The 25,413-nt window shown below is 48.7% G+C and overlaps 1 protein-coding gene and 1 long non-coding RNA gene across 4 annotated transcripts; one reads left to right on the plus strand and one right to left on the minus strand.

The window, feature by feature from the left end:
- Positions 1 to 3,120: 3,120 nt before the first annotated feature.
- LOC138414676 (uncharacterized) lies at positions 3,121 to 3,764 on the minus strand. Its single transcript, XR_011246945.1, has 2 exons — positions 3,697 to 3,764; positions 3,121 to 3,339 (listed from the first exon to the last, which is right to left on the minus strand). It is a non-coding gene; the product is annotated as an uncharacterized lncRNA (long non-coding RNA).
- A 53-nt stretch (positions 3,765 to 3,817) lies between these two features.
- Positions 3,818 to 22,939, plus strand: PFAS (phosphoribosylformylglycinamidine synthase). 3 transcript variants are annotated; one of them, XM_069603473.1, is made up of 29 exons: positions 3,818 to 3,872; positions 6,602 to 6,782; positions 6,867 to 7,002; positions 7,418 to 7,523; positions 7,893 to 8,082; positions 8,165 to 8,270; positions 8,832 to 8,972; positions 9,079 to 9,203; positions 9,376 to 9,504; positions 9,882 to 10,013; positions 10,156 to 10,284; positions 13,964 to 14,037; positions 14,155 to 14,311; positions 14,641 to 14,702; positions 14,850 to 15,011; positions 15,263 to 15,388; positions 15,517 to 15,648; positions 15,864 to 16,094; positions 16,227 to 16,407; positions 16,489 to 16,572; positions 16,798 to 16,953; positions 17,180 to 17,299; positions 17,560 to 17,705; positions 17,816 to 18,023; positions 18,179 to 18,270; positions 18,349 to 18,463; positions 18,949 to 19,272; positions 19,375 to 19,714; positions 22,223 to 22,939. In XM_069603473.1, the coding sequence occupies exons 2-28, from the start codon at positions 6,641 to 6,643 to the stop codon at positions 19,683 to 19,685; spliced, it is 4,017 nt and encodes a 1,338-aa protein (XP_069459574.1). In that variant the 5' UTR covers positions 3,818 to 3,872; positions 6,602 to 6,640; the 3' UTR covers positions 19,686 to 19,714; positions 22,223 to 22,939. The 3 variants fall into 3 exon arrangements, with proteins under 3 accessions (XP_069459574.1, XP_069459573.1, XP_069459575.1); XM_069603472.1 differs by lacking the exon at positions 22,223 to 22,939 and having other exon boundaries at positions 19,375 to 20,830; XM_069603474.1 differs by lacking the exons at positions 7,893 to 8,082; positions 22,223 to 22,939 and having other exon boundaries at positions 3,821 to 3,872; positions 19,375 to 20,830.
- The last annotated feature ends 2,474 nt before the right edge of the window (positions 22,940 to 25,413 follow it).

Here is a 25,413-nt window from a genome sequence, read left to right on the forward strand (position 1 = left end):
CTGTCAGTCTCCTTGTTCTAGAATTAAGCTGCATGAGAGCAAAGATTTTTATTTGCTTTCTTCGCTGCTATACCCCCAAAGTCTAGAATAGCGCTGACACATAGTTGCATGAATTCTGTGCACTCCACTGCCTATTAAGCCATGGGTTGATTGGTTGGTTGACTAAATTAGGAAGAGAAGAGGCTTTCATTAGTAAATACACAAAAATTTATCAGGTTCTTGTTTGACAAGTACTGTTCTAGGCATCAAATACAAAGAAAAATAGATTAAGTTAAAACTAGGTCAGTTCAGTTCAGTTCAGTCTTTTAGTCGTGTCTGACTCTTTGCGACCCCATGAACCGCAGAACTCCAGGCCTCCTTGTCCATCACCAACTCCCGGAGTTCACCCAAACTCGTGTCCATCTGGTCGGTGATGCCATCCAGCCATCTCATCCTCTGTCGTCCCCTTCTCCTCCTGCCCACAATCCCTCCCAGCATCAGAGTCTTCTCCAATGAGTCAACTCTTCTCCTGAGGTGGCCAAAGTATTGGAGTTTCAGCTTCAGCATCAGTCCTTCCAATGAACACCCAGGACTGATCTCCTTTAAAATGGACTGGTTGGATCTCCTTGCAGTCCAAGGGACTCTCAAGAGTCTTCTCCAACACCACAGTTCAAAAGCATCAATTCTTCGGTACTCAGTGTTCTTCACAGTCCAACTCACATCAATACACGACCCCTGGAAAACCCATAGCCTTGACTAGATGGACCTTTGTTGGCAAAGTAATGTCTCTGCTTTTCAATATGCTATCTAGGTTGGTCATAACTTTTCTTCCAAGGAGTAAGTGTCTTTTAATTTCATGGCTGCAGTCACCATCTGCAGTGATTTTGGAGCCCCAAAAAATAAAGTTTGACACTGTTTCCACTGTTTCCCCATCTATTTCCCATGAAGTGATAGGACCAGATGCCATGATCTTAGTTTTCTGAACGTTACTTCTAGGTACTCATAGTCAAATGGGGGAAATAGTAAAGTAAAATGTATAGAATGTGAGTTATAGATACTGTGGAATGCAGGGGTGTCCCTTTTATATAGTGAAAGCCTTACTGAAACAATGATTTTCTATTAAAAAATTGAGAGAAGTGAAGGATTCATATGATGGGGATTACAGAGAAAGAATGGACAGGTGAAACAACAAAGCCTTTGTGGTGGAAAGAAATGCAAGAAGTCAGTGAGGCTGGAGGGAAGGAGGGGAAATTAAAGGTATGAAGTGAAAGAGGAGCATCAAAGGCCATTGTATACTTGCAGCAGCTTCAAATCATTTTTAGAGCAAGACAGAATACACATTTGTTATAAATAACTTGGCACCACAGTGTATAACTAGTTCATATAATAAGGAATATAGAGCTTGTATTGAATGAAGTTGAATTAGGGGATACCATAACTTGTAGAATTAAAATTTCTTTAAATTTAATTGTATTTTTTATTGAAGTATATTTGATTTGCAATGTTGGTGCCAAGTTATTTATAAGGCAAATATATGTTTGCAATTATTTCCCATGATTACATCAGAGGTATGTCCCTTCCCTTTTCATCAATACAACAGGAATGAGAGATTCCCCCATTGGAGGTGAAACCTTTCTCTCACTCCACTCCAGCCACATTGACTCCCTAATTAGAACACCAGGAGCGGCTGGAGGGAAAGAAGTCCAGGAGTACTCAGATGCCAAGAGTCAACAGGTGGTCTCTGTCAGAAATGAGTCACAAGTACAGCCTGGAATATTACCTACCAAACAGATAATAACTGTTATATCTGGGACAGGGATGGAATTAGGGTGAGGTAAAGTGAGCCACCTAAAATATATTAAATGGTGTATCCCAAGTGCCTTACTTAGCTCACGCTAGGCTTCACCCTATACTGGAGAAAGGAAGAGAATGGGACAGGAAAGGGATAAGGATAAAGACTTTTAACTATGAGTGTTTCTGTGTTGCCTGACTCTTTAGAAAGACCACCGGACTGGTTACCACAGTACCAATCCTAGCACTCCATTCCTGCTTTCTTGCCCTCAGGCTTCAGGTTAGGTTTGGCTAATGGGAGACAGAGACATTTTGCAGGGGGATTCAGGACTGGAGAACTCAGTTTATTCTATTTCTCCCTCAACATTGAGTTTGTGGCAGTAGCTTCCTAGGTCTACTGAACACCATTCTTTCATGGCTCCACTTCTCTCCCAGCTCATAACAACATTTCTCCCTTTGTACTTTCAAGCTTGGAGGTGCTAACCACTTATGCTGTTGCTAGGCTCTGGGTGGCCCATTGCACTTTGTTGTTCCTTAATCCTGCCCATATCTCTTTAAGTAGACTATTAAATTCTTACTGACTAAACCTTTCTGAGTGTGCTATTTTCTGATAGGATCCTGGTTAATACAATCATGTATGTTTGTACTTGTTATTCAGTTGCTCAGTCCTGTCAGACCCTTTGTGACCCCATGGACTGCTGCACGCCAGGTTTCCCTGTCCTTCACCATCTCCCAGAGTTTGCTCAAAGTCATGTCCATTGAGTCCACTGAGTTGATGATGCCATCCAATCATCTCATCCTCTGTCACCCCTTTCTTCTCTTGCCCTCAATCTTTCTCAGCATCAGGGTCTTTTCAAATGAGTCAGTTCTTCACATCAGGTGGCCAAAGGATTGAAGTTTCAGCTTCATCATCAGTCCTTTCAATGAATATTCAGGACTGATTTATTTTAGGATGCATTCGTTTGATCTCCTTGCAATCCAAGGGACTCTCAAGAGTCTTCTCCAGCACAACAGTTCAAAGGCATTAATTCTTTGGCGCTCAGCTTTCTTTATAGTCCAACTCTCACATTCATACATGACTACTGGAAAAACTATAGCTTTGAATAGATGGACCTTTGTTGGCAAAGTAATGTCTCTGCTTTTTAATATGCTGTCTAGGTTTGTCACAGCTTTTCTTCCAAGGAGCAAGTGTCTCTTAATTTCAAGCCTGCAGTCACCATCCACAGTGACTTTAGAGCCCCAGAAAATAAAGTCTGTCACTGTTTCCATTTTTCCCCATCTATTTGCCATGCAGTGATGGGACCAAATGCCATGATCTTAGTTTTTTTTTTTTTTCTCCTTTTTTAAAAAAATATAAATTTATTTATCACGATCTTAGTTTTTTGGATGTTGGGTTTTAAGTCAATTTTCCCCACTCTTCCACCTTTATCAAGAGGCTCTTTAGTTCCTTTTCACTTTCTGCCCTTAGGGTGGTATCATCTGCATATCTAAGGTTGTTGACATTGCTCCCGGCCATCTTGATTCCAGCTTGTGCTTCATCCAGCCCAGCATTTCACATGATGTGCTCTGCTTTTAAGTAAAATAAGCAGACTGACATTAAGAGCCTTGATATACTCCTTCAATAAACGCTTCTGATCATTATTACTGTTACCTTAACTAGCTAGAAGTTAAAAAACATAGGTCTCCCACTCCGCTAAAAAATGAGTTCATTTAGAAAAGACAAAAGTGAAAGCAAGCAAGTAAAGCCAGTAAGGGGGGTGGGGGGTGGGGGGGTGCGGAAACTGAGTTCTGGACAGGAAAGGTGTGTTTTATTCCTGCATTCAGTGTTTCCCTCACACTTTGCACGGGGACAAGAGAAGCGGGGACCTGAGGCTGACTTTATTTTCACAAACGTTAACTGAATATATATTTCTGGAATGAACCTACTGGGTATAGAAGTTGCTCTAGGAATTGACGGAGAAGGTCTGAGGAGGCCCACACCACGTAAAGAGGGGGGGAGGGCGAGGCACTCTTAGACTCCGCCTCTTCCTGCGGCGCATGCGGATGACGTTGATCTGCGCGCCAGAATTCGAGGAGCTGACTGCGAGAAGTGCTACCACGTGGTAAGGCTGCCGCGCGCGCTCGCAAACCTAGATACCACTACAAACTGAACCCCGTAGCTACCCACGCCAAGCTTGATTTGGGCGGCTGCAGGATCCCTACCAGGCAGAGCCGCGCCCAGCGGAGGCCTGCGTGCTTGCCTTAGTGCAGGCGTCCATTTGCGTTTGTTGGTTCCCCGGCATGGGATCCCCCACGTAAATTCATCCCCTCTCTAACAATTCATTCAACCAGCGAAATAATCTGTTGGCCTCCAGTTTTATGTCAGATACCATGCTGGTCTTTGGGGAGACAGCCCTGATGTAGGCAATCCTGTGTCTGTGCTCTTGGAGCACCTATTTCACTGGGAACGATAAAGGAAAGTCAACTGTTTTAATAATCAGAATGATTTCGGAATGTGATCATTCCTGTGAAGGAACTATGGTGTAGAGACTAACCGAGGCGTCTAACTTTAGAAAGGGTCATAAGGGAAATTCCCTGACGGTTCAGTGATTAAGACTGAGCGCTCTCATTGCCAAGGGCCTTGGTTCAATCCCAGGTCGGGGAACTAGGATCCCACAAACCTTGGCAAAAAAATAAATAAAAATAAAAGATTTTAAAAATCGTTAGCATGGGGTAGAAGCTTAAAAAAGGCAGAATCAAGATCTGGCAGGAGCACCCGTAGCTAAAATGAGATCTGTCCTGGAATTTGTCAGTCTACAAGATTCTGAGATATTTTTGGTTGATAAAAGGAAAGGCTTCCCGGCTGGCTCCAACGGCAAAGAATCTGCCTGCAGTGCAGGAAACCAGGGTTTGATCCCTGGGTCAGGAAGAGCCCCTGTAGGAGGGCATTGCTACCCACTTCAGTATTCTTGCTTGAAGAATCCCATGGACAGAGGAGCCTGGTGAGCTATGGTTCATGGGGTTGCAAAGAGTTGGACTCAACCTAGCATTCACACATCTGGGCTTTTGGCTCGAGCAATAGATTGGATGAAGGTGGTGTTAACTGAGATGGGAAATGGGAACTGAAGGTCTTGGAGAACTGATAAATCAAATTTTCTGTTTTGACCAAAGCAGGCTATTTAGTGTTTATGAGACTTCTCTGTGGCAATGTCAACTAAACATTTACATGTGTTAGTATGGAGTTTCAGGGAGAGTCAGAGTTGAATAAGTAAAGTGAAAGTCACTCAGTCATGTCTGACTCTTTGTACAGTCATGAAATCTGTTGGCAGATATCAACTCAAATTGTGTAAAATTGTCATTTTTAGTCAAAAATGGTTGAATGATGGCAGTTTCATTGGTGCAGTCTAAGAGATAATATTTAAAGCCACGGGTCTGAATGATGTCACTTAAGAAGAGCATTTAGAAAGAAGAAAACAAAGGGCAGAGCCTTGGGCAACCACTGTTTAGAGGTGGAGCAGAAGAGTAGGAGCTTCCCTGGTGGCTCAGCTGTAAAGAATCCACCTGCCAGTGCAGGAGATGTGGGTTCAATCCCTGGGCTGGGAAGAACCCCTGGAGAAGGAAATGGCAACGCACCCCAGTATTGTTGCCTGGGAAATCCATGGACAGAGGAGCCTTGTGGGCTACAGTCCATGAGGTCATAAAGAGTCGGACATGACTGAGCAACTAACAACAACAAGAAGAGTAGGAGCCAGCACAGGTGACTGAGATGGAGCAACCAGAGGTAGAGGAATACCAGGAGAGTGGTGTCAGGAGGCCAAGAGAGGAGAGTGTTTTAAGAAGTAGAGAATGAGTAAGTCATATGCTGCTGAGAGGTTGAATAAGGTAAGAAGTTAAGTGACCTGTAGATTGGCAACGTTGCAATCTTCATTCAGTGACCTTGACAGAATAGTCAGATTCAGCCTTCAGTAAGTTAGATTTGAGATACCTGTGAGTGGTCCAAGTGAAGAAGTGAAGCAGTGAGCTTCCCACTTCTTTGGGAAGAGAGTTTGTACACGTGGAAGTGCTGTGTGTGAGAGAGAGAGAGATCAGAGCTTGAATGAATGGTGTGAATCAGAAGCTCTCTGATCACATAGGAGGGAGGTGTCCCTAAGCACTGGAGCAGCGAGGAGGGCTTCAGAGTTGGTGCGACCTGTACTAACCTCAACAAGTGGGAAAGCTTTGGATAGGATAGAATTAGACATAGACATTCTAGGATGGGGCAAAGGAATGGCAAGGAGGCCAGGCAATGTTTAGTGAGTAAAGCTAAGGTCCTTTTGAGAAGCAGTGGGATCAGAAGTTGAAAAGTAGTTGGGGATAGACCTGGAGGGTCTTTGACTGTCAGGCTTTGCATTTACCTTGAACAGGGACATAATATTTTGAAACACTGAAGTAGAGGAGCTGTCGTTTGACTTTACTGACCAGCCCAGTCCAGCTCATCCTTTAGGTTTACACTTAGATGCCACTTCTCTTGGGAAGTGTTTCCCACTCCCACCATGCTAGGTTTATCCCTTCTCCAGGGGATCTTCCAAACCCAGGGATCGAACCCAGGTCTCCTGCATTGCAGGCAGATTCTTTACTAGCAGAGCCACCAGGGAAGCCCTTCCCTTAGGAAGTCTTTCCCACTGCCACCATGCTAGGTTGGTACCCCCAGTCCCCTGACCTTGACCGTACTGGATTGGAAATGTCTGGATGCATTTATCCCTGAATGCCCCCAATACTTTCCCCCACCCCATCCCTAATGTCTCCAAAGCCTCAGCTGAACTGAACTTGAAACCAGTTCAACAGATCGGCTCTAGTTCATGTTATTTTTTAGGAACCTAACTCGTCTTTCCAGCAAGGGACACCTGCAGAGATGTCCTCCGTCCTTCGCTTCTATGTCCGCCCCTCTGGCCACGAGAGGGCAGCCTCTGAATACATTGAAAGGAAGCTGCAAAGGGAACTACCGGAGCTGCAGGGTGTCAAGACTGAGCAGTGCTACAATGTGAACTGGACAGGTTGGGCCAGTTACTGGATTCTTGGGCGAAGTACCAATCACCAGTGGCAGTGTCCCAACGTCTCCTTGCCCTGTCTCCCTGCAGCTGAGTCCTTCCCGAGCAACAAGGAGATGAAGAAGCTGACATGGCTATTTGGCTGCCCCTTGTTACTGGATGATGTTGCTCAGGAGTCCTGGCTCCTTCCTGGCCCCACAGACCTGCTGCTGGAGGTCGGACCTAGGCAAGTGTTCCAGCCTCAAGCAACTTGTTCCATGGTCCAGAGCCCTTCCAAACACTCTGCCACCCCTGCCATTCTCATGCCTCTTCCTCTTCTTGTGATCCTTGGGAGATTTGTTTTCTCTTCACCCAACTCCCCACTTTGAAGACTGAGCCAGCTCCCAGGCATGTTCTGGAAATAGAACAAGTTGCATTCCTAGACATTGAAGTTGAAACATTTTGATGCTGCAGTTATGGTTTATTTGAATGACCTTTGAAAGCATGTTTCTCAGGGCCCAAATCTAAGGCTGGAGGCCAGTGGTATGGGCGGGGGTGGGGCTGGGGAGTGGAGGTTGGAGACTGGCTGGACGGCAGTGGGCAGGATCCACCTTCTCAGCTGGGGCTCAGGTCCTAACCATCTGGTCCTAACCAATCTACAGGCTGAACTTTTCCACCCCGACATCCAGCAACATCGTGTCAGTGTGCCAGGCTGCGGGGCTGGGGGCCGTGGACCGCGTGGAGCCAACCCGGCGCTACCTGCTCTCGGTGAGGCAGTAGGCAACCAGGTGGGGATCCAGAAGAGGAAGTGGGCAGGAGATTGGGTCCTGCAATCCAAGGAAATGATGAGAAGCAGGGGAAGCAGTTTCTGATTTGAGGCCTGCCCTATTTGCAGCTTGTTCACTGCTTGAGGCCGCCTGGTCGAGAAGTAAATAGGACAGAAATCCAGCCTGTGCTCCTGTTTCTAATGCTGACAGGCACTCATGCCTGGAAGGGGCATCTTTTTCTAATTGAGCAAAGGTGCTGGAGAGGCTAGCAGTGGGCTGGGCTTGTGTGGCTTGGAGGACCGAGGGTGGACCATTTTGTCCATTCTTCAACCCTGCACCCCTCGCCCTCGCTGTGTGTCTCCACCCCTAGTTTGCCTACCCACCTTCAGCTGACCTGGAGGCCATTGCTCTGGCTACCCTGCATGACCGGATGACGGAGCAGCACTTCCCCCAGCCCATCCAGAGCTTCTCTTCAGGGTGCATCCCAGCACCCCTGAGCAGCCCAATTGACGTACTGGCTGAGGGCTGGTCTGCCCTGGAGAAAGCCAACCAGGAGCTAGGTCAGCAGGGGTCCCTGAAGGAAGGCCCAGGCCAGAAGTGTGCAGTGTCCCACAACCAGCTTCTCTGGGGGTTGTCTCCTAGGTCTGGCCCTAGACTCCTGGGACCTGGATTTCTACACCAAGCGCTTCCAGGAGCTGCAGCGCAACCCCAGCACTGTGGAAGTCTTCGACTTGGCTCAGTCCAATAGGTGGGGAGGAATGGGGACATTCTGGTGTCTGAGAGTGTGGAGGTTGGAAGATCATAGGGACCCTCCATGGCTCTCTCTTGGCCTAAGAAAGTGAAAGTGTTAGTTACTCCGTCATGTCCAACTCTTGGTGAACCTATGGACCATAGCCTGCAGGCTCCTCTGTCCGTGGGATTTCCCTGGCAAGAATACTGGAGTGGGTTGCCATGCCCTCTTCTAGGGGATCTTCCTGACCCAGGGACTGAACCCACATCTCTTATGTCTCCTGAATTGGCAGGTGGGATCTTTACCACTAGCACAACTTCTTGGCTTAGGGGCCTCCCTGAGTCTGAGTGCCTGGGTTCCCCATCCATTCAATAGTCTGCATCACATCTTGGTTTTATCTTTACTCGGGATCTGGATAATCCACAGTGACAGACCATTGGAAGCTTATGACTTTCTGAAATCTGTTTTGACCTGTGGCTGTAACTCTGCCTTTTATGCTGGTGGGGAGAAGACGTGGCAAAGCCTGAGACATGACCCATGTTTCTGCCCTGCCGTCCCCTCCCTACATCATCCCTGCAGCGAGCACAGCCGACACTGGTTCTTCAAGGGTCGACTCCACGTGGATGGACAGGAGCTGCCACACTCACTGTTTGAGTCCATCATGAGCACCCAGGCATCCTCCAACCCCAACAACGTCCTCAAGTTCTGTGACAACAGCAGGTAGGTGGTACCCTTAGCTGGGCACAGGGGACAGAGTGCCCCAGGCTCCAGTGGGGTAAGTGCAGATCCCAGCAAGGAGGCCAGGCCCAGAACGATGTGTCCACAGTGCCATCCAGGGGAAGGAAGTCCGATTCTTGCGGCCCAAGGACCCCACACGGCCAAGCTCCTTCCAGCAACGTCAGGGGCTGAGACATGTTGTCTTCACGGCAGAGACACACAACTTCCCCACAGGTGAGCTGAGTACCCAGGAGGGAAGGTGGGATCAGAGTGTAGGGAGGGGCAAAGGTCCCAGCCCCCCTCACCCTGGGGACCAGCAGATTGGCTGCATGTCCTTATTTTCAGCAGGGTGGTCAGTGGTGGACCTTGCTCTTCAATAGCCATACCTCTCCCTCTCTCTTCACAGGAGTAGCCCCCTTCAGTGGTGCAACCACTGGCACAGGGGGCCGGATCCGAGATGTCCAGTGCACAGGCCGAGGGGCCCACGTGGTGGCTGGCACTGCTGGCTATTGCTTTGGAAACTTGCGTATCCCAGGTCCCATCTCTTTGCTCTCTACCCAGATTCCTCCTCCTGGCAGGCACTGGACACTTTTATCTCCTAAGTTAAGCAGTCATCATGGGCACCTTTTCTTGGGAGAAAGGGCTCTAGAGTAGCTGGCCTTTCCCCAGCCATGGTCATGAGGACAATAGGCCAAGGGAGATCCACATCTGGCTTTGCAGAACTACAATTTTCTTACAAAAACAAAAACAACCTAATACAGAGTTAGACTTTTGATCATCAACTGCCCCCAAAATCCAATTTCTTAGAAAATGTTAAGAGCTCTGATCCCAAGAGTCAGACTCTTCCTAAAGGGTCCTGGCTCCTCTGACTTCCATCTTTACCATCCATCCCTCTTCCTCTTTCCTTCCCAGGTTACAGTATGCCCTGGGAGGATCCAAGCTTCCAGTATCCAGGAAACTTTGCCCGACCCCTGGAGATTGCCATTGAGGCCAGTAATGGGGCTTCTGATTACGGCAACAAGTTTGGGGAACCAGTGCTTGCTGGTGAGGCTGGAGGGTGTAGGGGACTATTATCCTTGACATGGATATTTGTCCCAGAGGCAGGGTAGGGTGTGTGACCCAGTAAGCGCTGAGGAGCCTGGATGACTAGACCCTGTGCCCTCTCCCTGTGACATCCACGTTCCAGGCTTTGCCCGTTCCTTGGGCCTTCAACTCCCGGACGGCCAGCGGCGTGAGTGGATCAAGCCCATCATGTTTAGCGGAGGCATTGGGTCCATGGAAGCTGAGCATGTGAGCAAGGAGCCCCCAGAGCCAGGTAAGAGCCCCCCACCTCTCTCCAGGTCCCGGCAGCTTTTTCCCCAGGGCATGGCTACTGCAGGAGTGGAATCTCAGCAGTTTGTTTTGTATCTCCCGGCTCCTGTCTCTTCTACTCTGGACAGGGTTTTAAGGTAGGGCAGGGCTTTATGCCAGTTGGGCAGGCTCAGTCTGCCTTTCCCCGGTTGATTTCTCCATGCCAGGGGCCCACCCTGCTTAGTCAAAGCAGCCAGTAGTTTTACCCAGCACCTCTGTTTTTATCTGCAAATTTAGTTCAGTTGGTCAGCATTTACTGAGGGCCCACTGGGTGCTGAGCACTGTGCTAGGACCTGTGGTGGAATCAAGATAGAGGCTGGGTACCATTTATTGAATGTGTGACCAGTCACATGGCTCAGAATTTAAAAAGCAAAAAAAAGATTGTACAGTGAAAACGCTGTTCTCCCTGACCTCCAGCCACCCAGTTTCCCTCCCTAGAGATAAGCAATGTTAATTGGTCATTCCTGTACCTTGCCAGAAGTGCTTCCTGCATACATAAACAGACCCATGTGTGTATTTGCCTCCTCTGTTAAAACAACTAGCTTGTGTACACACTTTTTTTTGGCTGTGCCACACAGCTTATGGGATTTTACTTTTCAAAGAGGGATTGAACCCAGGGCTCCAGAAGTGAGAGCATAGAGTCCTAACCACTGGACTGCCAGGGAATTCTCCACCTATTTTTTTAATAACCATTTTATTGAGATAATCCATGTACCATAAAGTGTGCCCTTTTAAAGTGTATAAGTTAGTGTTTTCAGTACATTCACAAAGTTGTGCCTTAATCACTACTAATTCTGGAACATTTTCATCATCCCCAGAAAGAAACCCTGTGCTCACAAGCAGTCACTCCCCATGCTCCTTCTTTTGGCCTCTGGAAACCTGTAATCTATTTTCTATCTTGATAGATTTCCCTGTTATAAATGTGTTTGGCTGCTTTCACTTAACATGACATCTTTATTCGTATTATAGTACGTATCGGTACTTCATTCCTTTTTGTGACTGAATGATATTAATATTCTGTTATGTACCTATAACACATTTTCTTTATCCATTTGTCAGTTGGTAGACAAGTGGGTTGTTTCTGCTTTTCGGCTAATTATGAATAATGCTGCTATAAACAGTTGTGTACAAGTTTTATTTTGTCTTTATGTTGTTATTTCTCAAGTATGTGACTTGGAGTGGACTTGCTAGGTCTCATGATAACTATACTCAGTCTTTTAAAAAAAACCTAACACACTGTTTTCCAAAGCAGATGCACCATTTTACATTCCCCTCAGCAGTGTGTGAGGGTTCCGGTTTCTCTAGATTCTCATCAACACTTGTTATTATCTGTCTCTTTGATTACAGCCATCGGAATGCATATGAAGTGTCATTAGTATCTCATGGTGGTTTGCGTTTACATTTCCCTAAGGACTCATGATGTTAAGCATCTTTCTATATGTTTGTTGACTATTCCTATGTCTTCCTTGGAGAAATATCTGTTGAGACCCTTTGCTCGCTTTTAAATTGTATTGTTTGCCTTTTTTATGGAGTTCTAAGAGTTCTTTATATATTCTAGATACTAGCCCTTTATCAGGTAGATACATGATTTGCAAGTATTCTTTTCCATTCTGTGGGTTGTCTTTTTACTTTTTTCATGGTGTCCCCTGAATCACAAATTTTTTTAAATTTTGGTAAATATAGTTTATTTTTGTTTTGTGGCTTTTGACTTACAGTGCCATGACTAAGAAACCATTGCCTGAGTCAAGGTCACCTGGATTGACTTCTATATTCTCTAGTAATACTTTCTAGCTTTTATCGCTTACATTAAGGCGCTAAAGCATTTTGAAGTGTGTATGGTATGAAGTAGGGATCTAATTTCCTTATTTGACATGTGGATATCCAGTTGTTCTAACAACCCTTTTTGGACAAAACCTTTTAGCTCTGTGGTAAGTTTAAAAGCAGAAAGTATGAGTCCTTCAATTTAGTTCTTTTTCAAGATTGTCTTGGCTTTGTTCTAGGTCCCTCAGATTTCTGTATAAATTTTAGGGTCAGCTGGTCCATTTCTTTGAAAAAGGTGGCTGTGTTGACTTTAAGATCACTTTGGGGAGTATTGCCGTCATAACAATATTAAGTCTTCCAGTCTATAAACATCAGATCTTTTTCAAGTTATTTAGGCCTAGTAGGTATTTCATGTTTTCCAGTGTATAAGTCTTACATTTCTATTAAGTTTATTCCTAAGTATTTTATTCTTATTGATGGGGTTCTAAGTGGGTATGTATATATCTGTACCTTGCTTTTTTTCAGCTTAGCAATATGCTTGGAAATCATTTCATACTGATGAAATCATTTTACTTCATTATATTCATATGTAATTTTCTTTTGCAGTGGCTTACTTTTACACTGTATGGCTTATATCATAATTTATTTAACCAGTTCTCTGTCATTCAGTTCATTTCAATCACTCAGTTGTGTCCAACTCTTTGCGACTCCGTGAATTGCAGCACGCCAGGCCTCCCTGTCTAACACCAACTCCCAGAGTTCACCCAAACTTATGTCCATCGAGTCGGTGATGCCATCCAGCCATCTTATCCTCTGTCGTCCCCTTCTCCTTCTGTGCACAATCCCTCCCAGCATCAGGGTCTTTTCCAATGAGTCAACTCTTCTCATGAGGTAGCCAAAGTATTGGGAGTTTCAGCTTCAACATCAGTCCTTCCAGTGAACACCCAGGACTGATCTCCTTTAGAATGGACTGGTTGGATCTCCTTGCAGTCCAAGGGACTCTCAAGAGTCTTCTCCAACACCACAGTTCAAAAGCATCAATTCTTTGGCGCTCAGCTTTCTTCACAGTCCAACTCTCACATCTATACCTGACCACTGGAAAAACCATAGGCTTGACTAGACGGACCTTTGTTGGCAAAGTAATGTCTTTTCTTTTTAATATGCTGTCTAGGTTGGTCATAACTTTTCTTCCAAGGAGTAAATGTCTTTTAATTTCATGGCTGCAGTCACCATCTGCAGTGATTTTGGAGCCCCCAAAAATAAAGTCTGATACTGTTTCCACCTATTCTCCATCTGTTTCCCGTGAAGTGATAGGACCAGATGCCGTGATCTTCGTTTTCTGAATGTTGAGCTTTAAGCCAACTTTTTCACTGTCTTCTTTCTCTTTCATCAAGAGGCTCTTTAGTTCTTCACTTTCTGCCATAAGGGTGGTGTCATCTGCATATCTGAGGTTATTGATATTTCTCCCAGCAATCTTGATTCCAGCTTGTGCTTCTTCCAGCCCAGCATTTCTCATGATGTACTCTGCATAGAAGTTAAATAAGCAGGATGACAACATACAGCCTTGATGTACTCCTTTTCCTATTTGGAACCAGTCTGTTGCTCCATGTCCAGTTCTAACTGTTGCTTCCTGACCTGCATATTTCTGTCATTAGCATGTAGATTATTTCTTGTCTTTGGTAACACAAATAATGCTATTGTTTAAGTTTGTTCATTGGTTATTTTGCACCTGTGAATAATCTGGAGGGTAAATTCCTTGGAGTGTATTTAACTCAATGAATGTTGACAGATACCCCCAATGTTGGCTTCCCTTTATCCTCACACTGCTTTGTACTTGTACTGTCATTCCCTGAGTGCTCTGATTCAGCCCTCCTTCCTCGCAGGCATGGATGTCGTGAAGGTTGGCGGTCCTGTCTACAGGATTGGAGTTGGGGGCGGAGCTGCTTCGTCTGTGCAGGTAAGTGGGAATAGCCCAGATGCCAACTCTGTGATCTCTCGGGGCCCCATACATGGGTGAGGTGTGAGCTCCCAGCCCTCCTGAACTGATCTATGCTGTCTATATCTATCCCCACAGGTGCAGGGAGACAATGCCAGTGACCTGGATTTTGGGGCTGTGCAGCGGGGAGACCCAGAGATGGAACAGAAGATGAACCGTGTGATCCGGGCTTGTGTGGAGGCCCCTGAGGGAAACCCCATCTGCAGCCTCCATGACCAGGGTGCTGGTGGCAATGGTGAGAAAGGGGGTTGGGACAAGGGACCGGGCCTACCTGGTCTCTGCTTGGTTCAATTTAGGGAGAGTCTCAGCAGTTGGTTTAGGTTGAGGATCTGCAATCAACCTGACAGCTCAGGGTCCCATTCTCCACACACTATACATTCTAAACAGGCCCAGGGTTGAGGGTGGCAGCTTGCTGCCATGGGATAGTTGGTAGAGAGGGTGCAGCAGCGGTTCAAACAGGGATGCACAGAATTAAGGGCTCCTTGGGAGGCTGGGAACAGCCTTTTGTTATCCCGGTGCTGACGGCGGCCATGCAAGCACCTCTCCCGGGAACACCCCCACCAGGCAATGTCCTGAAGGAGCTGAGTGACCCGGCTGGAGCCATCATTTACACCAGCCGCTTCCAGGTGGGTCGTCCTCTGTGAAATCTGCCCGCCTCCCTGCCCCTGCCAGTCCCAGCAGCCCCACCCATCTGCCCCTCACTCTCAGCAAGATCATAAGATTTGATAGCACCCACTGACCCTTCCTTTTCGTCCTCCCTCATGGATGTGCAGCTGGGGGACCCAACCCTGAATGCCCTGGAAATCTGGGGGGCCGAGTACCAGGAGTCGAACGCACTTCTGCTGAGGCCCTCTGACCGTGACTTCCTGAGTTGTGTCAGTGCCCGGGAACGCTGCCCAGTCTGTTTTGTGGGCACCATCACTGGAGACAGGAGAGTGAGTTGGCCTGGGGAGTCAGTAGCAGATGCTGTAGGTGGACTTGAGCTGCCAGGGCCCAGGAAAGAGATGAACACAGGGGAGCCGTGGGGAATAGCATGTAGGCTGTGGGGGCGGGGGCGGGGGGGGGGCTCAACAGGAGAAGCCAGATGGGGTGGAAAGAGCACTTCTGCCCTACTTTCCAGAAGAGTTCACTCCCTGCTGGTGGTCACAGCCTCACCCCCTCTGGGTGATGTCCCTCTGGTCTACAGATAGTGCTGGTAGATGATCGAGAGTGGCCTACGGGCACAGATGGACAGGTGGATGCACCCCCCACTCCTCCCCCAACCCCTGTGGACCTGGACCTGGACTGGGTGCTGGGCAAGATGCCCCGGAAGGTACATGGGGGCAGAAGGCATCTCCCTTCCCTGGCCTGACTCCACCCTCTGCCCCACACGTGCTTTGTCACCTGTATGCCTAGTGCTCCACCCCAGTGCTCACACCCCTGTTGCCGTCTGTGTTGCAGGAGTTCTTCCTCCAGAGGAGTCTCCCTTTGCTGCAGCCTCTGACTCTGCCCCCAGGGCTGAGTGTGCGCCAGGCTCTGTCGCGGGTCCTCAGGCTGCCTGCTGTGGCCAGCAAGCGCTACCTCACCAACAAGGTCCTCCCTGCACCCTGCTCCACCCCCTTAGCCCTCTGCACCCCTCGCTCTGCTCGCCCATCCCAGGAACGGCTGCGGGGGTCCATCAGGGAGGGAGAAGGGTCAGGACAGAGGCCTCGCCCCCTGCCGCCCACCCCCCAAGGCTTGCGTGTTCAGGGTGAGCCAGGCCACCCCCTTGTCCCTGGGCCTCTGGCCAGCTTCCCCCGGTTCCTCAGGTGGATCGTTCCGTGGGCGGCCTGGTGGCCCAGCAGCAGTGTGTGGGACCCCTGCAGACCCCCCTGGCAGATGTGGCGGTTGTGGCACTGAGTCACCAGGAGCTGGTAGGGGCCGCCACAGCCCTGGGAGAGCAGCCAGTCAAGAGTCTGCTGGACCCGAAGGTTGCCGCCCGGCTGGCTGTGGCTGAGGCCCTCACCAACCTGGTGTTTGCTCTGGTAACCGACCTCCAGGTGAGTCCCCTGCGGCTTCTGGCCTGGAACTCCAGGCCTGTGGGACGCAACCACGTTCACCATCCACTTACCTGCTGGCCTCCAGCCTCCCTACACTGCGCTCTCTCTCTAATGCAAGTCTGCACTTGCCAGGATGTGAAATGCAGCGGGAACTGGATGTGGGCGGCCAAGCTCCCAGGGGAGGGTGCAGCTCTAGCTGACGCCTGTGAGGCTATGGTGGCAGTGATGGCGGCCCTGGGTGTAGCAGTGGACGGTGGCAAGGACTCCCTCAGCATGGCTGCCCGGGTTGGCTCTGAAACCGTGCGGGCTCCTGGTGAGGTCTGGGTGCCAGGGGGCAAGGGGCAAGGCCTGTGAGCTCGGACTCCACCTCACATGCTTATGCCTTGATCTGCAGGGTCACTGGTCATCTCAGCCTATGCTGTCTGTTCAGACATTACAGCCACTGTGACCCCAGACCTCAAGCATCCTGGAGGGAGAGGTATGGTTTCTTCCCCCTCCTTCATGCATTGTGTATTCACAGCCCAATCCTTTGTATGGGGTCTGCTTAATGAGTGCTCGGGTCGTCTCAGCACTGGGGCTGTGGTGCCTTCCGGGGCTGATGACTGGGGTGTCTTACCACATCCTGGGAGCCTCAGTGACCCTGCATGGCAGAACGGGTTCTCCTGAGCCATTGGTCTCCCCTCCGCCATCCCTCTCCTCTCAGGCCACCTGCTCTACGTGCCTCTAAGTCCTGGGCAGTACCGGCTGGGGGGCACGGCTCTGGCTCAGTGCTTCTCCCAGCTTGGCGAGCAGCCTCCCGACCTGGATGTTCCCGAGAACTTGGTGCGAGCCTTCAGCATCACCCAGGGGCTGCTGAAAGGTGAGTGGGGCCCTGGGGGAGATGGTCCTTGTGGCTGACATGGGTAAACAGGCAGTCATCAGCTGAGCCTGTGAGAGTAGGGCAAGAGGGACCCAATCCCTTTCTCTCTGGTTCTCTGATATAAGCCCACATTCTCACACTTACCCTCTCCTGACTGTCCAGAAATGGGGGTGGAGCTGCCAGGTTTGGGTCTCAACACCGCTAAGCATTTTTCTCCTTCCTCCAGACCGCCTCCTCGGCTCAGGCCATGATGTCAGTGATGGAGGTCTCATCACTTGCCTGCTAGAGATGGCCTTTGCCGGGAATTGTGGGATAGAGGTGGACATCCCTGCACCTGGGGTCGATGGTGAGGTCTAGATTCGAGCAGGGCTGCCTGTCCCCATCCTACGGACCCTGTATCCCTCATTTAAAGACTGGAGTGTCCTCAACTCCTTCCCTCCTGAGTCTCCTGTTGTCTTTTCTGATCACTGAGCCAGGTGACATTTCTGTTACTAACTGCACCCCTCTGAGAGAGCCTCACCCCACTCCGATCCCTGCCTTTGTTCATACGTATCCCCGATTCCACGCCAGTACCGTAGTCACCTTGATGCCTCTGTACTCTCCCAGTCCTGCCTGTGCTGTTCGCCGAGGAGCCAGGCCTGCTGCTGGAGGTGCAGGAGCCAGACCTAGCCCAAGTGCTGATGCGTTACCAGAAAGCTGGCCTCCACTGCCTAGAGCTGGGCCTCACAGGCGACACGGGGCCCCATGCCATGGTGAGGAAATGAAGAGTGGCAGGCCTGCACAGGGTGGGTCTTGGTTTGCCTCTGCCAGCCTTGGAGGCACCCAAGGTGGACATCCTGAAAGATTTGCTCCCCCTACCCAGGTCCGGGTGTCAGTGAACAGGACAGTGGTTCTGGAGGAACCTGTTGGGCAGCTACGAGCCCTCTGGGAGGAGACCAGTTTCCAGTTGGACCGGCTACAGGCAAAACCACACTGTGTGGCCCAGGAAGAGCAAGGGCTGAGGGAGCGAGCAGGGCCCACCTACTGCCTGCCGCCTACCTTTCCCAGAGCTTCTGTGCCTTGCGAGCCTGGTGAGGGAGTGTGTGCAGAGGCTTGGCTTCCCTGGCACTCTGGGTCTTGGGGAGGAACCTAGAGCCTGGATGTGGGGTCCTGTCCTGGACAAGGTGTCTAGGGGGCTGGGGTGCAGAGGTCCTCTGACCCAAGGACACTCCTGCTCCTCCCCCAGGTGGTCCTGCCCCCCGAGTTGCCATCATTCGGGAAGAGGGCAGTAATGGAGACCGGGAGATGGCAGATGCCTTCCATTTGGCTGGATTCGAGGTGAGCAGAGTACCTGGTGGGTCCTGGGCTGGACTCAGGCCATGGGCCTTCTGATGCTGCCCCTCCCCCTCCTGCCAGGTGTGGGATGTAACTATGCAGGACCTGTGCTCTGGAGCCATCGGGCTGGACACGTTCCGTGGCGTGGCCTTTGTAGGCGGCTTCAGCTACGCGGATGTCCTGGGCTCTGCCAAAGGTGGGCGTGGGGCTTTTGCCCACCCCCTCCCCACATCTTCCGAAGAGCTGCTTTAGCCCTCTCTTCCCTGGCTGAGAACTGGCCTCTCACCTCCATGAGGCTGGCCAGGAGCCAGCAAAGGCCTGCAGGTAGCTTATTGAGGTTGAGGGGCTGGGTGCTGCCCTGTCAGATGCAGCAGCTGCCACTCAGCATGGCTAGGTCTTTCTGTTTTTCAAGAGAAGCCCAAAAATCCCAGTTAAATGTTAGGCAACTAAATAAAAAATTTTGAAAATGCTCTGCTGGCTAAGCAGAAAGCTCATCCTGGGCCATCTCGGGCCCACGAGTTGGCAACACCTGTTTCAAGCAGGTAAACCTTCCCTGGTGTTTGCCAAGAGCTCCTCAGAATGGGGGAGAGCCTGGGCAGGTGTTAAAATGGCACGCTAGGATGAAAAGATGACGGTCCCCCCTCGCTCCAGGTCTCACCCCAGCTTCCTGTTCCCTCTTAGGCTGGGCAGCTGCTGTGACCTTTAACTCCAAGGCCGGGGCTGAGATGAAGCGCTTCCGGCAGCGGCCAGACACCTTCAGCCTGGGCGTGTGTAACGGCTGTCAGCTGCTGGCCCTGCTGGGCTGGGTGGGAGGCAGTTCCAGTGAGGAGGCGGTGGAGATGTGCCAGGAGTCCTGGCTGGCCCGGCCTGGTCTCCTGCTACGCCACAACCTGTCTGGGCGCTTTGAGTCGCGCTGGGCCAGCGTGCGTGTGGGGCCCGGGCCAGCCCTGATGCTGCGAGGGATGGAAGGCGCGGTGCTGCCCGTGTGGAGCGCTCATGGGGAAGGTCAGGCTCCAGGAAGGCTGGGGTGGGGAAGCCTGAAGGCTGGGATAAGGGGAGGGCATCAGGGAGCTTGCTCTTACATCCCTTGTCCCCGCTTCTTCACAGGTTACATGGCATTTTCTTCTCCGGAACTCCAAGCCCAGATGGAGGCCAGGGGCTTGGCTCCGCTGCACTGGGCAGATGATGACGGGAACCCCACGGAACAGTACCCCCTGAATCCCAACGGCTCCCCAGGGGGTGTTGCTGGCGTCTGCTCTCCCGATGGCCGCCACTTGGCCCTCATGCCTCACCCGGAACGGTCTGTGAGGCCTTGGCAGTGGGCCTGGCGACCCCCTCCATTTGACACTTTAACCACCTCCCCCTGGCTCCAGCTGTTCATCAATGCCCGGAACTGGACCCGGGAAGGCAGCTGCTAAACAGGCCGGAGGCTCCCCTGGGCCCCGTGGTTCGTACCTAGGGTATCTTTAGAAGTACCTCATCAGTTCAGTTAAATTCAGTTGCTCAGTTGTGTCTGACTCTTTGCAACCCCATGAACCACAGCACGCCAGGCCTCCCTGTCATCACCAACTCCCGGAGTCCACCCAAACTCATGTCCATTGAATTGGTGATGCCATCCAACTATCTCATCCTCTCATCCCCTTCTCCTGCCTTCAATCTTTCCCAACATCAGGGTCTTTTCAAATGAGTCAGCTCTTCGGATCAGGTAGCCACACTATTGGAGTTTCAGCTTCAACATCAGTTCTTCCAGTGAACACCCAGGACTGATTTCCTTTAGGATGGACTGGTTGGATTTCCTTGCAGTCCAAGGAACTCTCAAGAGTTTTCCAACTCCACATTTCAAAAGCATCAATTCTTCTGCAGTCAGCTTTCTTTATAGTCCAAATTTCACATCCATACATGACCACTGGAAAAACCATAGCTTTGACTAGATGGACCTTTGTTGATAAAGTAATGTCTCCACTTTTTAATGTGCTGTCTAGGTTGGTCATAACTTTCCTTCCAAAGAGTAAGCACCTTTTAAATTCATGGCTGCAGTCACCACCTGCAGTGATTTTGGAGCCCCAAAAAATAAAGTCTGCCACTGTTTCCACATCTATTTCCCATGAAGTGATGGGACCGGATGCCATGATCTTAGTTTTTAAATATTGAGCTTTAAGCCAACTTTTTCACACTCTTCTTTTACTTTCATCAAGAGGCCCTTTAGTTCTTCACTTTCTGCCATTAAGGGTGGTGTCATCTGCATATCTGAGGTTATTGATATTTCTTCCAGCAATCTTGATTCCAGCTTGTGCTTCATCCAGCCCAGTATTTCTCATGATGTACTCTGCATGTGAGTTAAATAAGTAGGGTGATAATACACAGCCTTGACGTACTCCTTTTCCTATTTGGAACCAGTGTGTTCCATGTCCAGTTCTAACTGTTGCTTCCTGACCTGCGTACAGGTTTCTCAAGAGGCAGGTCAGGTGGTCTGGTAGTCCCATCTCTTTCAGAATTTTCCACAGTTTATTGTGATCCACACAGTCAAAGGCTTTGGCATAGTCAATAAAGCAAGAAATAGGTATTTTTCTGGAACTCGCTTTTTCAATGATCCAGTGGATGTTGACAATTTAATCTCTGGTTCCTCTGCTTTTTCTAAAACCTGCTTGAACATCTGGAATTTCAGGGTTCACGTATTGCTAAAGCCTGCCTTGGAGCATTTTGAGCATTACTCTGCTAGCGTGTGAGATGAGTGCAATTGTGCAATAGTTTGAGCATTCTTTGGCATTGCCTTTCTTTGGGATTGGAATGAAAACTGACCTTTTCCAGTCCTGTGGCCACTGCTGAGTTTTCCAAATTTGCTGGCATATTGAGTGCAGCACTTTGACAGCATCAAGTACATCATATTCCCAAATGTGTCTTGAACAGACAAGGACCAAAATGCCAAAACAGACCTCAGCTAATTTTATTAATCTGCCTCCCTTTGTCTCACAATGTTGGATCTGTTTTCAGTCCTGTTCTTGGTGGGTCTGGGAAGCAGCATGTGATTCAGAGAAAGCCTCCCTGGGAAGTTAGGATGCATGCAGGCTGGGGGTTTCCGTTGCCCCACTTCACTGCACTACGTCACTTGTGTCACTTAGCTGGGTTCAGAGGGGAAATCCTGTGTCCCATCCCCCTATCATCAGGGTTTAAGGGGATGGGGGTGGACAAAAGCATAAGTCGGGACCTGGGCGTTCTCATCTGAAAGCTGAAGCTTTCTTTTTAAATGCAGCACTGTGTTAAGTGGTAACAGACTTTGGCAGCTTCTCTGATAGTGTTTCCAGCTGTGTCATAGGGGTTGCCCTGGTGCCGGCCTCTGAATTCAGTACACCTGATTTTTGCTTCTCCTAATTTAGCAGCTCCCTTCCTGACAGAAGTGGTCAGCACTCATCCCCAGCACTGAGCCTTTAATACTCATTCCTTCTCATTCATTCCATTCATGTTTGATGATTCGCAAATGTTTGACAGTGCCAAACACTGTCAGTGCTGCCAGGGACCTTATAGTCCAACAGGATCTGTATGTGGTGTGTATATATACACAACAGACTATTATAGCTGCAAGAAAGAAGGAAATCCTGCCATGTGCAATAACATGGACCTCAAAGGCATGAAGCTAGGTGAATAAGAGAAACAAGTCCTGTATGATCTCACTTACATGTAGAATCTAAAAGAAGCTGAACTCAGAAAAACAGGCTAGAATTGTGGGTTGGGGAAAAGGGAATGTTGGTCAAAGGGTACAAACTTCTAGATTATTTGCTGAATAACCTCTGGGGATCTAATGTAGAGCATGGTGATTGCAGTTAATAACTTGTGTACCTGAAAGTTGCTGCAAGAGTAAATCTTAAAAATAGTAATTATGTGATGTAGGTATGCGTGTGCATGCTAAGTCACTTCAGTCACTTCTGACTCTGTGACCCTATGGACTGTAACCCACCAGGCTCCTCTGTCCATGGTATCCTTCGGGCAAGAATACTGGAGTGGGTTGACATGCCATCCTCCAGAGGATCTTCTCGACCCAGGGATTGAACTTCGTCTCTTGTCTCCAGCATTGGCAGGCGAGTTCTTTATCATTATTGCCACCTGGGAAGCCCACGTGTGAGGTATGGTGGTAATCATTTGCTAGTGTGTCAAGTCAATACAATGTACACCTTAAACTCACGTAATGTGATGTCAATTATATCTCAATAAAACAAACAAAAGAATACCAGTATATGGCACCTACCATGAACCAAGCATATGCTAGGCATTTATATGTATCTAAATTATTTTTCATAAGAGTCCAGCAAGGTACTTGATAGCCCCCTCCCCCCTTTGTAAAACAAAGGAAGAATTAAGGTTAAATAAATTGCAACATCTGCTTCCTACTGTCCTAAAGTCACATTTCCGGGAGGCAGCATTGTCTAGACTTCTGGCCGACAACCATCCTTGCTTCCTTTGTCTAGAGAAGTGTATGTAGAAGTTTCTCATGACTACTGTGACTGTCCTGTTATACAGCTCCCTATGTAGCTCACCATCTTGGAAATTTCTCTGAGGGAATTCTTCGGTGGTCCATGAGAGCAGGAACTCCCTTTCTGCCCTCCACTGTATCCAGCACCTAGCTCAATGCCTGTCACCTACATGGTGCTCAATAAATATATATTGAACAAATGAATAAGTGCTGCTGCTGCTGCTAAGTCGCTTCAGTCATGTCCGACTCTGTGTGACCCCATAGATGGCAGCCCACCAGGCTCCCCGTCCCTGGGATTCTCCAGGCAAGAACACTGGAGTGGGTTGCCATTTCCTTCTCCAGTGCATAAAAGTGAAAAGTGAAAGTGAAGTCGCTAAATTGTGTCTGACTCTAAGCGACCTCATGGACTGCAGCCTACCAGGCTCCTCCGTCCATGGGATTTTCCAGGCAAGAGTATTGGAGTGGGTTGCCATTGCCTTCTCCAAATGAATAAATAAGAATGTCAAAATTAGTTAAGGTTGATAACATTTTTTCCCTTAATAGAAGAGTAAACAATGAATTGGGCTTATGGATGGTTTTGTTTTGCAAGCCTTCAGTCATTTCCCCTTTTTACTTCCTTTCTCCAAAGTTGCAAGCTCTTGTCATTGTGTCAAATGAAGGACAGTATATGCATGTGTTGGGGCAGATGAAGGGGTGGGTGGAGAGATGGGGAGAACCAGTAAGTCTTGTCTCTCTTAATTTAACGTATGCCTGGCAGCCAACAGCCCCCTTCAGTTTCACAGAAAAAGCTCTAAACTGAGTGTGTGTCTGATATGTGTTGAATGAGGATTCCAGGGGGTCCAGGCAAAATGAGGGGGTTGTGTGTGCAGAGGTCCAGATGGGACCCTCCCAGAGAGGGGCGCCAGGCAGTTGTGAGTCTGTGGGAGGACATCTCCAGCAGTTAAGCATTCAGAGGCCCCAGGATCCCATTCAGTTCAGTTTAGTCGCTCTGTTGTGTCCGACTCTTTGTGACCCCATGAATCAAAGCACGCCAGGCGTCCCTGTCCATCACCAACTCCTGGAGTTCACTCAGACTCAATGTCCATCAAGTCGGTGATCCCATCCAGCCATCTCATCCTCTGTCATCCCCTTTTCCTCCTGCCCACAATCCCTCCCACCATCAGAGTCTTTTCCAATGAGTCAACTCTTTGCATGAGGTGGCCAAAGTACTGGAGTTTCAGCTTTAGCATCATTCCCTCCAAAGAATCCCAGGACTGATCTCCTTCAGAATGGACTGGTTGGATCTCCTTGCAGTCCAAGGGACTCTCCAACACCACAGTTCAAAAGCATCAATTCTTTGGCACTCAGCTTTCTTTATAGTCCAATTCTCACATCCATACATGACCACAGGAAAAACCATAGCCTTGACTAGACAGACCTTTGTTGTCAAAGTAATGTCTCTTCTTTTGAATATACTATCTAGGTTGGTCATAACTTTTCTTCCAAGGAGTAAGCGTCTTTTAATTTCATAGCTGCAGTCACCATCTGCAGTAATTTTGGAGCCCCCAAAAAATAAAGTCTGACACTGTTTCCACTGTTTCCCCATCTATTTCCCATGAAATGATGGGACCAGATGCCATGATCTTCGTTTTCTGAATGTTGAGCTTTAAGCCAACTTTTTCCACTCTCTTCTTTCTCTTTCATCAAGAGGCTTTTTAGTTCCTCTTCACTTTCTGCCATAAGGGTGGTGTCATCTGCGTATCTGAGGTTATTGATATTTCTCCCAGCAATCTTGATTCCAGCTTGTGCTTCTTCCAGCCCAGCATTTCTCATGATGTACTCTGCATATAAGTTAAATAAGCAGGGTGATAATATACAGCCTTGATGTACTCCTTTTCCTATTTGGAACCAGACTGTTGTTCCATGTCCAGTTCTAACTGTTGCTTTCTGACCTGCATACAGATTTCTCAGGAGGCAGGTCAGGTGGTCTGGTAGTCCCATCTCTTTCAGAATTTTCCACAGTTTGTTTTCATCCACACAGTCAAAGGCGTTGGCATACTCAATAAAGCAGAAATAGATGTTTTTCTGGAACTCTCTTGCTTTTTCAATGATCCAGCAGATGTTGGCAATTTGATCTCTGGTTCCTCTGCCTTTTCTAAAACCTGCTTGAACATCTGGAAGTTCACAGTTCATGTTTTGCTGAAGCCTAGGTTGGAGAATTTTGAGCATTACTTGACTAGTGTGTGAGATGAGTGCAATTGTGCAGTAGTTTGAGCATTCTTTGGCATTGCCCTTCTTTGGGATTGGAATGAAAACTGACCTTTTCCAGTCCTGTGGCCACTGCTGAGTTTTCCAAATTTGCTGGCATATTGAGTGCAGCACTTTTACAGCATCATCTTTCAGGATTTGAAATAGCTCAACTGGAATTCCATCACTTCCACTAGCTTTGTTTATAGTGATGCTTTCTAATGCCCACTTGACTTCACATTCCAGGATGTCTGGCTCTAGGTGGGTGATCACACCATCATGATTATCTGGATCGTGAAGATCTTTTTTGTACAGTTCTTCTGTGTATTCTTGCCACCTCTTCTTAATATCTTCTGCTTCTGTTAGGTCCATACCATTTCTGTCCTTTATCGAGCCCATCTTTGCATGAAATGTTCCCTTGGTGTCTCTAATTTTCTTGAAGAGATCTCTAGTCT

The sequence above is a fragment of the Ovis canadensis genome, chromosome 11 (genome assembly GCF_042477335.2).
Source record: "Ovis canadensis isolate MfBH-ARS-UI-01 breed Bighorn chromosome 11, ARS-UI_OviCan_v2, whole genome shotgun sequence".
In the NCBI taxonomy this organism is placed as follows: Eukaryota; Metazoa; Chordata; class Mammalia; order Artiodactyla; family Bovidae; genus Ovis; species Ovis canadensis.